At 36.8% G+C, this 15,718-nt stretch overlaps 2 protein-coding genes across 3 annotated transcripts; one reads left to right on the forward strand and one right to left on the reverse strand.

The window, feature by feature from the left end:
• Window positions 1–624: 624 nt before the first annotated feature.
• On the reverse strand, window positions 625–5,224 carry LOC141368793 (uncharacterized). The gene is made up of 8 exons (XM_073873032.1): window positions 4,413–5,224; window positions 4,236–4,329; window positions 3,996–4,112; window positions 3,765–3,865; window positions 3,499–3,672; window positions 3,228–3,342; window positions 1,172–1,288; window positions 625–1,084 (listed from the first exon to the last, which is right to left on the reverse strand). The coding sequence occupies exons 1-8, from the start codon at window positions 4,784–4,786 to the stop codon at window positions 905–907; spliced, it is 1,272 nt and encodes a 423-aa protein (XP_073729133.1). The 5' UTR covers window positions 4,787–5,224; the 3' UTR covers window positions 625–904.
• A 2,327-nt stretch (window positions 5,225–7,551) lies between these two features.
• Window positions 7,552–13,203, forward strand: LOC129416254 (eukaryotic translation initiation factor 5). 2 transcript variants are annotated; one of them, XM_055170551.2, is made up of 12 exons: window positions 7,552–7,701; window positions 7,943–8,139; window positions 9,027–9,306; window positions 9,448–9,529; window positions 9,866–10,038; window positions 10,649–10,760; window positions 10,875–11,002; window positions 11,086–11,247; window positions 11,354–11,515; window positions 12,199–12,363; window positions 12,457–12,591; window positions 12,784–13,203. In XM_055170551.2, the coding sequence occupies exons 3-12, from the start codon at window positions 9,235–9,237 to the stop codon at window positions 12,877–12,879; spliced, it is 1,287 nt and encodes a 428-aa protein (XP_055026526.2). In that variant the 5' UTR covers window positions 7,552–7,701; window positions 7,943–8,139; window positions 9,027–9,234; the 3' UTR covers window positions 12,880–13,203. The 2 variants fall into 2 exon arrangements, with proteins under 2 accessions (XP_055026526.2, XP_055026527.2); XM_055170552.2 differs by lacking the exons at window positions 7,552–7,701; window positions 7,943–8,139 and adding an exon at window positions 8,255–8,406.
• The last annotated feature ends 2,515 nt before the right edge of the window (window positions 13,204–15,718 follow it).

Genomic DNA, 15,718 nt, shown 5'->3' on the forward strand with positions numbered 1-15,718 from the left:
ATGAAATTTCACAGCTTTTGTAACCATTTTTGGATTATGGCGCCTGGCAAAGTTCAAATAAAATTTTAATTTCCTATGGGGTATTGGTATTTGGAATGTGTCTGTGACCCTCATCAATTTCTTATCCAAACTATCATAAGTTATTTTGTGAACCTGTCAATAAAATATGCTAAATGTCCATTCAGTTTGATCTTTTATCAGATAAAGTAGTAATCATATGATTATTTAGCCTACTTATTGACTGATTTATAAAACGATATAGTAACCTTACAGACTGTAATGTTTAAAGTGTGAGTGAGAATGCCCACATCTCACAAATTTTTTCAAATATTTGAATTAGGCTGTGCCATTGTTTCATTGACATGTATATTGCATGTCCAAAGGTAAATGCATGTTGTTTTTATGCATATAAAATTTTGTGCATATAACAGGCCTATTTATTTTATTTGACATTAAATCTGCCTTATTCTACTAGCTGATATATAAGTTTATATATTTATTGGTTGTAAAAGTGTTTAATATAAGCCACTCTAAAAGGTGGTTGATTGTGAGTGACGTCAAATGTATTTACATTTACATAAAACTAGTCAGGTGTTATTCGCTATAGCCTGGGTTTACCTGTCTTCTGGAAAGTTATGGTACAAAGTATCACAGGTAAGCTTCAGTGTTTCAACATCACAATAAAACAAAACTTCAGTCATTCTCATGAGGAGCTGATTCTGTTCATCATCGACATTCTGCAGGAAACAAAAGATTAATACATTATTGACCATGAATACGGAATACTACATGCTAAATATTGCATGCTGAACATACTAAAAGGGTTTTGATTATAAATTGCGTAACATTCTTAAGAATGTATTAAAGAATATAATTTTTATCAACACACATAGCCATAAACACTTTAATAAACACAAATATATATTTTTACCAGTTGAGCAAACTTCTCATGCAAATTTTGAACATCTTGTCTTATCCTTTCTTCAACATTTTTCCATCTCCTCTGCAACTTTTTGAAGTTGATCTTCATCAAGCAATCCAAATACACACGTGAAACACAGTTGCACGCTAGATTCGCAATGATCTATCAGACAGAACGATGAAAGAAGGGGCACACACTGAGGTTGAGATTATTAGGCTACATTTAATACAATCTTCGTTTATAACTTACCGTTCTTATCTCCTCTGCTGGTTGAGTCTGAGGCAGAGATTCACACTGCTTTTCAATTTCCTCTGTCAGTTTATATATATGCTCGTCACTTTTTTCAAAATAACTTTCTAAACTCACCTGGTAATAAAATATATAAGAGAAATCACAATTATTTCAAATTTTTTCAAAAAGCCTAAACACAAAGGGGCGGTTTCTCGGAAAGGGATTAGACTAAAATAAATGTAAGAGCTGTCCAAACTGAAAACAACTTGCACTGACATATCTTAAAATACATCAGTGCCCTTTGTTTTGCCTTAAAATGCACACCAGTAATGTTTTTAGTCAGGCATTTTTGTTAAAAGTAGTTATATTTCGTAATTAAACTAAGGCCTAGTCTTGGTTTAAGCTAATCCCTGTCCGGGAAACCACCCCAAAATCCTATACACAATACATCATATATACAGCAGGGAACATAAGTATTTGACACATCAGCATTTTTATCAGTAAGGGGATTTCTAAGTGGGCTTTGACACAAATTTTTCACCAGATGTAGTCATCAAGCCAAATATTGAATTCATACAAAGAAATCAGAACATTTAAGTATACAAGTTGAGTCATGGTAGGTGAAGTGGAATGACACAGGGAATAAGTATTTAATACATGAAGAGAACAAGGTGAAAATGGCATAGAAAGCCAGATCATCACTAAAATCTGTCAGTATTGAGAGAGAAACCATGCCCCCATCAGTACTAATTGATATCAGCTGCTTTAGTCCTAATTGATGGCCTATAAAGGCTTCTCATTATCCAGGAGGCACACAGGAGAGACTTCATGATGGGTAAAAGCAAAATACTCTCTCAAGATCTGCTTAAACTTATCGTTGAAAAGAATTTTGATGGGAATAGTTATAGACACATTTCCAGAATGCTGAATGTTCCTGTGAGCACTGTGGGGGCCATCATCCGGAAATGTAAAGAGCATCACTTCACCATAAACCGACCACAAACAGGTGCTCCACTTAAGATCCCTGTCCCAGGGAGTCCAAAGAATAATCAGGACAGTTCTCCAAGAGCCGAGAACCACTCGGGCAGAACTTCAGGAAGACCTTGCATCAACAGGTACTGTTGTTTCAATGAAAACTATAAGCAATGCACTGAACCATCATGGCATCAATGCACACTCACCATGCAAGACTCCATTGCTGAACAAAAAGCATGTTGAGGCTCAGTTAAAGTTTGCAAAAAGAGCATTTGGAGAAGCCTGTGGATTATTGGGAGACTATATGAAAGCAAAATTGAACTTTTTGGCAGTCATTCCACACACCAGGTTTGGATAAGAAATGGCACTGCCCACCACCCCAAGAACACCATATCAACAGATAAGTTTGGGTGGGGGCATCATGGTTTGGGGCTGCTTTTCAGCAAGGCAGACTTCATATTATTGAATGCAGGATGAATGGAGAAATGTACCGCGACATTCTGGATAAAAATCTGCGGCCATCTACCAGAAAGCTGAAAATGAAAAGAGGGTGGACATTTCAGCAAGACAATGATCCCACAAGGCCAAGGAAACAATGAAGTGGTTTCCAAGAAAGAAAATCCAGTTGCATAGAAAATCTATGGAGAGAACTGAAGATCAAAGTTCATAAAAGAGGCCCAAGGAACCTTTAAGATTTAAAGACCATTTGTGTGGAAGAATGGGCCAGAATCACTCCTGAGCAATGCAGAAGACTGGTCTTTCCAGGCATCTAGATAAATAAAATGTGTTTAATACTTATTCCCTATTTCACTGTATTTATTATGACTCAACTTGTATACTTAAATGTTCTGATTTCTTTGTATGAATTCAATATTTGGCTTGATGGCTACATCTGGTGGAAATTATGTCTCAATAGCCCACTTAGAAATTCCCTTACTACCGTAATAAAAATTCTGATGTGTCAAATACTTATTTTCCCTGCTGTGTTAGCAAAACAATGTGTCAGCATTATACTGTAGGTTACTGTATCTTTATGTCATAATGCTGAGGATCCTGATATGTAGGTGATGAACAGAGCTGATGATGAAAAATTACATACTTCTGCCAAGTGTTTCATCATGTTTTGCACAAGGAATAAAACATTATCTTCCAACTGTTTTAAGACATCAACACTTTCATTTTCGTCCAGATTACTGATTTTGACAGCCAGACATCTAAAGGAAAATGAAGAAAATATTTTAAAAATTGGCATCAAAACAAGCAGTAAAGAGTAGAACTTCACAGCTGCATTTCTATTAAACAAAATGCAGGTATGAAGTATTTTACACAGTGGAGTCATAAATGTGTTTATTATTCAGTATAGATAATACCTGAGTTTCATACATGTGCTGATTGTCTTACACAGATAAACAAAGTTTGCCTGAAGTGGCTGCAGGGTTTCAAGAAGTTTATTCCTCTTAGCCCGCAGGTTGGATGTTCTGTGACTAATCTTCTTATTAATGAGTTGCAGGTTTTCAAGACGTTTCATCTCACCATTTACATACCTAGACAAAGGTTTATTTATATCAGTTCATATATAGAGCATACAGAAACAAAAAACAAACATGTTGTAGAAAATCACAATTTAGAAACTTACTTCTGAATAAAACTATAAAGCTCATCAAGACAGAGAATTTGTACCGAATTCATTAAAGTCGGGCTAAATTTGTTTGCATTTTGAATAACAGGTATCAAACACTGTAAAGAAAGAATACAAATAATGTATAAATGCACGCATTATCTTTAAAAAAAAACTTTAAATCCATCTTACAACCTTTTATACAACCATTTTACAACCGTATTATTTATCTAACTCTAAAGCCTATACCTGAGTGACATCCGTGTGCACCCTGATGAACCATTCATCATCCATTGACCTCTCATTATCTTCATCATATTCCTCCTCATAGTCCAGAATATTTTGTAAGACCCTAGAAATTTCATCCTGTGGCAGTTTAATAGAGACAGAGATTCACTCCTAAATCTTCATAAATGCAGTTGATAGTTTATTTCATGCATGAAAGATGAGTACGCGTGGAGCATATAATATCATACAAACATGTCCTACTTTCAGTATGGTCAGGATCTTCTGCTTTGCTCTCTCTAACCATCCTGAGATCAGCAGAGGGTCACATGCCCTGAAGACATCCTGTAAGTCTGGACTAAAACATAATCAAGTATATACTTATTCAATCAGTTGGTGAAATCTACAGAGATGTGAGCAGTAATGATCAGCATACACTACCTGAACAAAACACATTTTCCCCATTGCAGAAGACAGAAGGTCTCATTCACTGAAATATCTCCGTTTACAAGCAGGTTCAACTTAGTAAACAGGTGATGGATGTAGCTTTGAATCAGGTAACCCAGCAGCCCAGCATCTTTTAGTACAGTTGTTAATCGATTCATCTCATTAAACATCATATTCTCAGTGCTCCTTAGAAATTTCTCTATCTGTTCAGATCTTTGTGTTGTTGTGCTCTCTACAGGCATGATGGGAAAGTGTCGCTCTATATACTCATCTATTAACTGTTGAAATTCACACAACCAATCTTGAGGATAGCTGCTTTCTTTTTTGTCAACGTTAACACCATTAATTTTACCCCATGTTTTTATCATCACAGTCGCAGTGTGAATGTCCTGAGGATTTGAATGTACCCTCAAAGTCTCTCTTATAATATCAAGCGCTCTCTCTCCACTCACTACAAACTCTGTAGAGATCAGATCAGGATAAACATCAGACTGCTCGGTTTTTTCCGTGTTAGGTAGCTGTTCTCCTGTAAGCAGATAAGTTCCTGTTTATGAAAATGAAATTTGCTTAAATGCAAACTATGATGACAATATTCCACACTACAACCTGGTTATACAAACACCCACATTATAATCAACATAATCGGATTATAAACACATACAGTGGGCTCCAGATATCTTTTCTTTAAAAAATAAAACATGAAAACATGACAGTGAAAAGTTAAATTGAATGCACTGAAGCTGACTTCAAGAGTTCACTCAATGACTATTATAGAATAATGACAAGATAATGTCTTACCGTCTGTGGTTTCTGTGTGCATTATGTTGTTCAGTAAAGGTGTCTGACAGTCTTTATCCTTGCGCTGTTTTTTTCGCCTAAACCTATTTAACCTGTGCATCTTCTCAACTTCTCTGTCTTCACTGAGACAAATAGAAAACCTTTACAGTTTAAACCAGGTACATTTATTGGGATTTCTGCAAAAAATAAATAAATAAATACTTCAGCATCCAATATGAATTTAGCTTATCCTTGTTTGGTGCTTTCTTCTTAGACCGCAGGTTTGATGTTCTGTGACAAATCTACTCGAAGCTTCATGGATATGTTATGTAGGTTATATGAAAGATAGTTTAAAACCAACACACAACAACTTTCACACATCACAGAAACAGACCAGTTGACTATGCTGTAAGATACAATATAAAATGGGACATTTCAAGATCTAATTATTGTAGTGTCTGAAAATAAAATATATGCGAAGCATATAAATGCAAGGTAGGTCACATTAAAGCTGTTGAAATGCTTTCAATGCAGAAAATGAATTAGGTAAAACAAAGGCAAATTCTTAAAAGTGCTTTACACAGTTATAGCAAAAAAACAAACGAACAATAAGTAGCAAGTTGATAACATGATTTATACATGATTTAAAATGGATTTAAATAAGTAAAATGTCAAAAATAGTTTAAAGTAGCATAACATTGATAAGTAGCCTACAATAAACATCTGAAAAATATGTTGGTTATGAACACAGTGTATAAAAGATGTAGTATTTTAACCTGCTAAAAATGTAAAAACTTAACTTTTAAAACCAGGAATGGGGTATCTTACCATCTGCTCCACACTGTATGTGTGATATCATATTGTAAAACAAAGAAGTCTAAACATATTTATTTCCGGCCTGCTGTTTTGAATATTAAATAAAATTTTACTATATTAAGGGTCTGCTATGGCTCCAATTTGACTTTGACTATTATATTTGAAAAACTATTGTCTGTAAAAGAATAATGCTAGGTGATTCAAGCTAAAATATTATTTCTACACTTTTGTCTGCTGTGCATACAGTTGTTCTTCCAATATCCGTAATACAAAATTAAAAGGGTTCAATACAGCAGTGGTTCTAAAAAATGTTCAGCGTACGGCCCCCCTTGGGTACGATGCATCCCTTCGCGACCCCCTAAAAGAAAATGTATGACAGAAAACATTCTAAAACGAACAATTTTTATTAAACAAAACATATTAAATTATACAACGTATTGCTGTTGTTTAGCCTTATTTTTCTGAGGTTTCATTACACAGAATTCGTGATAAATGAATGCACCATCTCCCGGCTCCCAGTTTGCAATACAGTACAAAACCAAACAGGACAGTCAAAAACTAGTTAATAGTAAATGTTTGTGAATGCAAACAAGTAATAGTTTGATAAAGTAAATGCTGCAATGCAAATATATAAGACTTTTTATCAGAACGTAATGTTCTGGTGTGGTAAAACTGTCTGAATGATAATACTCTCTGATGCATAATGAAAACAGAATTGGGGAAGGTTACTTTTAAAAGTAATGCATTAAAATATTAAGTTACTCCCCAAAAAAGTTTCATGGAAAGTAATACTTACGTTACTTTTAGTTAGTTTTTAGTTACTTTTGCGTTACTTTTCTTACTGCTTGATCTCTTTTAGGCCTTGCAGGTGTTTTTAATGACTAAGAAGTTCTGGATTCAGAAATTGCATTTTCCATCGCAAAAATGTCAAGCTCTGGCCTGCCATCTCCATTTCTGACCCAAACTGTTCCCGCTCAGGAGCGCACACATAGAGTGCGTAATTCTACATGACTACGTTTAGTTTAAATCAGTACAATAATTTTTTTTCCGAATTAATTAAACTGAAAAGTAACTCACATTACTTTTTTTAAAGACATGAACATAACATTTTTGTCATTCTAAAAGTTGAGTATTTTTATATTGTGCATGACATTTTACAAAACAACTGCAAATGTTTTCTTAAAAGTTGGATGCTTTTATAATGATAAATCATTGAATACCACAGAGTACCAGTCAGAAGAAGGAATGGTGGAATGGATTTTTTTTATTATTGTTTTATGTCTATGATAATTCCATTTAGCTCCATTTTAGGTTCCGATATTATTTGAACTCAATAATTTTATTGGATGCATATTTACAGATGCTATGTACATCTGATTTACACGTAATGACAAATTATCAAAAAGGAAAATCTCACAACACTTTATTTCAGGTTATAGTTTACATAATCCTCCATTGCGCAGTGTGAGCTTCATGCATACAGCACATAGTAGACGTAGCATTACTAGGCGGAACAATAATGATTGACGTCGAATGCAGCAAGTCAGAGTTACTGATTAAATACAGAAAAGCATTTAATCCAATGAGTGAACGCGGTGGGTGGGACAATGTGGGTTCCACTCGCGGTACGCCCGTCATCACAGGCACACTCATTCTGCCAGTGTGTGGAACGAGAAGGTTCTGGAGTGAGGTAAGACATTTTATTTGTATATATTAAACATTAATTTCGACTTAATGACTCTATACCAGAGATATCCTTAGCGCTTGTATCTATTATAACCCAAAGCAAGGTCTTAAAAGAGAGAGTTTGCCTTCTATTAATGGCGAATCGATAGACTGGTTAGCCATTGGCTAGTAGTAGCATTTCAAGTATCAGTAAGTTTCTCGCCAAGTTAAATTTCACGAAAGTAACACTTTTTCTCCCATTTCAGCTTCTCCCCGGAGATCTGATACCCCCTGCCTGATCGGCTGCATCGCTCAGCACTTTCCAGGTCTAATCTGTCTTTACTGTTGTGTCGTGTTACATTCTTTGGATCACGACCCAACATCTCCAGGCTCTCCACTGTCAATCCTTCACTGCGTCGGTGGACGACTAGCGTTGTGTTTATGTCTTTATTTTACGAAAACGGTGAGTATACATTAACGCACAATGTTTGTATATTGCTTTGGAGAAATTTGTGTTTAAATGAACGTTTCGGAGGGTCTTATAACTAGTACACCCTAGCTATTGGGTGTGATCTAGCTTGACGGATGAGAACAAAATGGCGTCATGATGCTTTGCGCTCTCCGCTGTGTGCTAACCGTGACGCACTCTGCACCACTGCCACGATCGCACAACTTTGCTGGATTTGTCAAACATATAACGTGTAGTTAGGCAATGTTTTAATCATTTACGGTAAGCGAAGATTCGCCATAAGTATGTGTTTATTTCATTGTAATTAAATCTAGCGGAGTGTGTTGAGGTTCATTGGGTAACCATGTGTACGTCGACCTTGGATTCAAGACGATCGACGCGATATTTTAGGCGTTAACTTCAATAGATATATGTGTAAATCGTACAATAAAATAGCAGATTCGTCGTTGCTTTTAAACCTGTCGCTTTCCTTTACACTTAAAGGTTTACCTTAATGTTCATTTGATATACACGCGATAGGTCTAAAGACCATATGGTGTACGCGCATGGCGCTACTTGGATACCGTAAATAGTTAATTTTAAGTCTTTCCATTAACTTGCCTTCTACGATTAAATTTATTTCTTCACCACGTGTTTTGGGCTTGAGTCATACTGGAAGCTGCTGACGCAGTTGGTGACGCGCATAGTGGACTTTGATCCATTATTGATCTGCTACATGAGTTTGCAACTTTATGACGCTTGTTTGCCCTTAGCAGACACCACAAAGAAAAGATACTTTAAAATCCTTTCTTCTATACATAAAAGGATTGTGAGGGCCACAGAAGCCTTAACTTTTGGTCATGTGACTCCATCAGTATAATGAATTTCACTTCATCTTTCAGAGCTGTTGCGCAGCTGTTGGAAAGCGAGCGGAGGAAACCTAGTCCACGAGCAAGGAGTTTGCAGCCACTGTGGCAAGACCTTTTTCATGTCAGAGACCGAGCACACTTGCAGTTGTTTATGTCATCCCCTCTTCTCCAGACAGAAAATTCCCAAAAAATCCCACTCAAGATCATTTTATCTTGCTGATAGTGCTTCTGCTCACTCAAAATGTCTGTCAACGTCAATCGCAATGTGTCGGACCAGTTCTACCGCTACAAGATGCCCCGTTTGATTGCCAAGGTACTGGTCATTCCAAAGGAGTGTGCTTTTGCTTCTGAAGACTATATATTTAAGTTACATGTGCCAGATTAATGTTTTTGTATCACTGAAGTATTAAAGATAATCTGCTGCTGAGAATATGTCTTTTAATTTATCCAATAGGTGGAAGGCAAAGGGAATGGAATCAAGACGGTCATTGTCAACATGGTTGATGTTGCAAAGGCATTGAATAGGCCACCAACCTGTAAGTTGTTGGAGAAATTGGTTATATCTGAAGAGTTTGGTTCCAAAACGGATTTGTTTTTTTGATTGTCCATTCCAATTAATATCAATCAAACTGCAGTTGGTTTGTTCTTAAGCCTTCATAAATAAATAAAAATACAGCTAAGTAGCACAATTAAAACATGATATCATGATCATAAACATGTTTTGACCAAAAATTTGAAAACTTGAGTTATCTCGCTTTGGAACCAAACTTTTCATCTGATAAAACAGTTATGATGTATGACTTTATTTAAAGCCTTTCATTGTAAAAAGGAGTCGTTGTAATCCTGTTGAATTGTTTTTGTCAATTCTTAAGACCCAACTAAGTTTTTCGGCTGCGAGTTGGGGGCGCAGACTCAGTTTGACGCAAAGAATGACCGCTACATCGTAAACGGATCCCATGAAGCCAACAAACTTCAGGACATGCTGGATATATTCATCCGCAAGTTTGTGCTGTGCTCCGAGTGTGACAATCCCGAGACTGACCTGGTAAGTTGAAAGACAAGGATTGTCCATGCGTGGTTAAAAATGAAAGACTCCATGTTTTGCGATCTGTCAAATAAAATGTATTAAAAACACTTTGGAGAGTATTCAAACATGTTTTTGGTGCAAGTACAAGGTCTGTTGATTTATGCTGAGGTTCAGTACATTTGACTTTGCCCCATGTTTTCCATGTGTCCGCCTACACAAGCACTACTATTGACAAAATATTTCAAAGTAGATGCTGTCACAAATCAATGCTTGGAATGATGCAGAATTGTTCTTGTATTGGCTGTTAACATTCTCGTTTGCCTGTTTCATTTACCTAAGTATTAAAATCAAATCAAGGTATCTCACTACACTTAAGTGTTTTTGGTCTTGCCCTATCAATAATAATAATGAACTTTGGACTTGCCAAAGAACACTTGACTCATTTTGGATTAACAATTTCCATGCATGGTTGTGAGCAATGAATTTTCTTTACTAAACCTTGGGTGTTTTTGAAAGTGAAAAATGAAACCTTTGTTGACGCACAACAGGTTATAACGTTATTCTTGGTTTCAGAAATGCCCCACATGGTGCATTTATTACTTAAATTAAGGCATTGTTTGTCTTTCAGCATGTTAACGCAAAAAAGCAGACCATCGGAAGCGCCTGCAAGGCGTGTGGTCATCGGGGAATGCTGGACCTTCGCCATAAACTCTGCACATTCATTCTCAAAAACCCACCTGGTAAGTGTTGTTGACTGTAAATGTAAATGAACCTCAGTACCTCAGTTAAAGTAGGTAGGCTGCTTAAATTGTTAACATTAACATTGCACATTTTGCTGATCTGTTTGAATGCAGAGAGTGAAAACAGCTGTGTGAAAGAGAAAAAGGAGAAAGATAAGAAAAACAGAAAGAAGGATAAGGAGAATGGCTCGGGAAGTGGTGAGGCTGGGAACCATAACGACATTGATGCACCGGATGCTGTGGTAAGTGAAAGGAATCGGATAGGATTTGTTATTTTAAATGGCAATTGTGACCAGTACGTTGAAATGTGTGTGCTTATGTATAGGACGGCGAAGATGATGACGATGACTGGGCAGAGGAAACCACTGAAGAGGCCCAGCGGCGACGCATGGAGGAGATCAGCGACCATGCTAAGAACCTGACCCTCAGCGAGGACCTGGAGAAACCCCTAGAGGAGAGGGTCAACATGTTCTACAACTTTGTCAAAGTAAATATTCCTGCGTAATAGCTTTTTTGTTGTCCTTATTAATGCGGTTAAGCAAGAATCCAACAGACTGCTTGTACTTAAACATTCTTCTCTCTTTTATGATCAGCAAAAGAAGGAACGTGGCACAATAGACTCTGCCGATAAGGATATTCTGGCTGAAGCTGAACGGTTGGATGTGAGAGCCATGGGGCCGCTTATCTTGAGTGAACTGCTTTTTGATGTGAATATCAGAGACCAGGTCAAAAAATACAAACGCCATTTCCTACGGGTACGTTGTGACAACCAGTTTTAAATTGATATGTGACTTTTAAAGGTACCGTGTGTAACTTTTAGAAGGATCTCTTCACAGAAATGCAACGTACTGTACATCACTATAATATTAGTGGTGTATAAAGACATTTCATAATGAACCGTTATGTTTTTATTACCTTAGAGACGTTTTCATACACAGGGGGTCCCCTTATATGGAAGTCACCATTTTGTGCCACCATGTTTCTACAGAAGCCCTTAGCAGACAAACTTTTTTTACCAAGTTGTCTCCGATGATGACATGTTTGTCCTGTGGCGACTACCGTAGCTTATCTATGTGTTTCAAAAGCGAGGAGTGAGCCGTGGACGGAGACGTTGGTTGCAATTCGCAACCTCACCACTAAATGCAGCTAGAATTTACACAAGGCACCTTTAATCTTTGAGACAGACAAGATATTTCTTTGTGTTGATCTATGCCAAATATAAATGTTAACAGGGTTTTTATATATTTTAGTTATATCTGAGATGATTGCTATTTAAAGCTGTGGAAAGAAATTATTTATGTATTCTGCATAGGCCATGCCAGGTTTTTATCCAAAGTGGCTTATAGTGTATTAAAGATGTATAGTTTGCGCCACAGTTAATCTACAGGAAAGCCATATGATCACTGCAACAAAAGTGACACATTATCTTCTCTTACAGTTTTGCCACAATGATAAGAAAGCTCAGAAGTATCTGCTGGGAGGCTTTGAGTGTGTTGTGAAGCTTCATCAGAGTCAGCTGCTGTCCCGAGTGCCCATCATTCTCAAGGACCTCTATGATTCTGATCTACTGGATGAGGATGTCATCCTCACATGGGCTGAGAAGGTGTGCATAATAAGGATCTCAGTCATTACAAACGTGGCTTTCTGTAATGCAACTTCTACAAATAACTCAAACGTTGCTGTTTTACTTATTAAGGTGTCCAAGAAGTACGTTTCCAAAGAGTTGGCAAAAGAGATCCATGCCAAGGCTGCCCCCTTTGTCAAATGGCTGAAGGAGGCAGAGGAGGAGAGTGAGGGGAGTGAAGAGGAGGAAGAGGATGAAAATGTTGAGGTACGTGCATCCTACATAGGAGTTCACAGAGATGCCGTTGTTAATTAGAGCAGTTGTCAGCGGTAGCGCTGGGACTCTAATTAATGTAATTACATTAGCCACCATCTAATTTTAGCACGGAGAAGTCAAAGACTTATATTTTGCTTCTCTCAATGCACATTCGTCCGTTTACAACTCTCGCCTCTTCCTTAGGTTGTGTACTCATCCTCGGCACGAGAGCTAAAGGTGGAGACCATTAAGCCGGAGAAAGCAGAGGAGGATGACGACCTTGACATAGATGCCATTTAAAGAGATGACAAATGCAACGGCAGCAGCCATCTTGGAACTTTGCTACTTCCTGTTCTGTTGACAAAATGGATCACAGTGGCCTCCTGATTAGTTTTTCCACTTTCTCCTTAGTTAAACTTGCTTTGAGAATGATTTTAATAAGCTCATTCATTAACTTGCTGCTGATGTATTAAAAACTTTTGAGCTTTATTGTCTGTTTTAAGCAGTTTGTTGTGAGTTTTGACTTGATGTTGCTTGAACTTTCATGGGTTTGCTTATACTGCACAACTGATTTTTTTCTTCTTCTTGAAATCACAAAATAAAGTTTTTGCTATATCAAATGGACAGTTCTGAATACTTAATTACTTTCCTTAATGTATGTTACAAGTTGATTTTATTAAACGCATAAAATTGGAAATAATGGTTGAGACTTGATCGTATTAACAAAAGGTGCTGTAAATTCAGCTGCTTCTGCTAACTTTATTAGTAACGTTTGAGCTGTGTAGGAAAAGGCCTTTAAACTTGATAAACACAATAGCGAAAACATTGAAATTAGAATTTAGTATTTACTAAGTGATAATTTAGACGTTTTTTTATCAACATTTTGGAAGGTTTTGTATTTTTCATAAGGCAATGAAATGTGGAGGCGAAATGTTATAAAATGAGTCAACAAAAGTCCTAAATTCTTAACATATATTAATATTATTATTAATACTTGTGTCTGTACTGTTGTATAGTTTGTGGATAAAATGTATATATAAAAATGCATCAGTGGTCTGAAAAATAGGGTAATTGTTAAAGGGAAAGTTTATTTAAAAAAATATATATATATACATATATCATCATTTACCTTTAAGTTGATAAAATTAATTTACACTTTTTTTGTTGTGCTGAACACATATTTATAATCAAGCTATATGATTATGTGTGTGTGTGTGTGTGTGTGTGCGCGTGTGCGTGCGCAGGAGCACCACTGACTGAAAAATTATGGTGCTCAGCTCCACAATTGTGTGTAGATGCAGGAGCACCACGGACTAAAAAAATATGGTGCTCAGCTCCACAACTGTTTGGTTACAAACATTGCTCGGAATATATTTGTGTTTATCAGAACACAAGGTTTGTAACAACCTTAGGATCAGTAAGTGATGCAGTGGCGGTTCTACACGGAGGCCAAGGGTGGCCCGTGCCTCTGTGGACAAGTCCCTGGCCACCCCTGTGGCCACCCCGTGCTGACCAAATAAAAAAGTATACATTTATTTTGATTTTACACGCGAGCGCCAAAAGCGGAACTAATCCGACGCATAACGTTCTAAACGGGCAAATTAGAGCGGCGCACCCAACCACTGTAGCTGGCTGCGGGTGCTGCTCGGCGAGTGTCTCAATTTGTTCCCAATTTCCCGATGTTGAGAATGTTTATCCAGGTTTGGGCACTGGTAAGGACTCTAGCTCACTTGACATTGGGACACTGTTCACTTGTTCTCCTGTGACGTGGCTGCTTAAGCGCGGTGATCATTCACAGCTGTTACTCATCAACAACCGGCAAAACCAACATCTCGCTAACTTTTTAAAGTTTACACATTGTAAAAAGAGCTGTAATTATGCTTTTACATATACGTGCATAGAATTGGAGGAATATAATTAAATGTGTCATGTAAAAATGTTTACAATTTAAAATAAATATTATTTTAAATACTGATTAGATTGTGGTCCCTAACTGTCTAGCAATGTGTGTTTATATTTAAACTAAAACAAACGTTTGTCTTTATAAAAGTTTGCATTTCATAGTTTATTGAGTAGGCTTGCATGATTTTCGGTTGGGGGGCTTTAGAAAAGAGCCAAGCTCCCCTTTTGCACCTGCACTCACTCTTGTATTAAATAAAGATTTATATGATTGTAAAGTAAGATAAAGTTTATGGGGCAGTTTCCCGGAAAGGGATTAGACTAGTCCTAGACTAAAATAAATGTAAGAGCTGTCCAAACTGAAAACAACTTGCAATGCCATATTTTAAAATACACCAGTGCCCTCTGTTTTGCTTCAAAATGCACACAAGTAATGTATTTAGTAAGGCATGTTTGTTAAAACTAGTTATATTTCCTAATTAAACTAAGACCTAGTCCTGTCTTAAAATAATTCCTGTAACCGCCCCTATAATCTTTAAATATAATTTCTTGCCGTTTTTTTATGTGCCCCTCTGGTAAAACACTGGCCCCTACTTGGCCCCCCTAGTGAAATTTGTCTAGAACCGCCACTGAAGTGATGCCAATTTTCATTTTTTTGGGTAAACTATCCCTTTAACGGGGATACGTCAAACCTCAGATGGCCACTAGATGGCATGATACAACAGCACATCTAAAACTGCGATGACTCACCTGTAAAACTGCTCCTGGTTTTGGTTAGAAAGCTTAATTCATTGTGAAAAATTAGCCAAATATAAAATAGACATATAATGAAAACGTATTAATTCCATTACACCATAATTTTTTTCTAACACCTAATTAGGATGATAACAGTAAAATGTGGAGAACTATTGGCCTGGTTGTGCTTCTCCGCATCCTACTGAAGAATTCCAAAAATACAAACTATAGCAGCTGGTTAAGATGTTAAGTTTATTTATAACAAGATTCTTGATCGTTTTCAGTCTGACCTGAAAACTAAGATGCACGTTCAAACTATTTTTTTCTGAACCTTTGCTGTAACTGTATCGTTTTATAAGACAGCTTTTGGATCGTTCACGCTGTACTTTGATGTTAAATGCCAATCTTAATGTGACGTAATAGACAAACCATATATGGTAAAACTAAATTTCAATTAAACAGGGCGTGTCGCCGTTGTTATGATATGACGAAATGTATCCCTTTT

This window comes from Misgurnus anguillicaudatus, chromosome 11 (assembly GCF_027580225.2).
Source record: "Misgurnus anguillicaudatus chromosome 11, ASM2758022v2, whole genome shotgun sequence".
Lineage (NCBI taxonomy): Eukaryota > Metazoa > Chordata > Actinopteri > Cypriniformes > Cobitidae > Misgurnus > Misgurnus anguillicaudatus.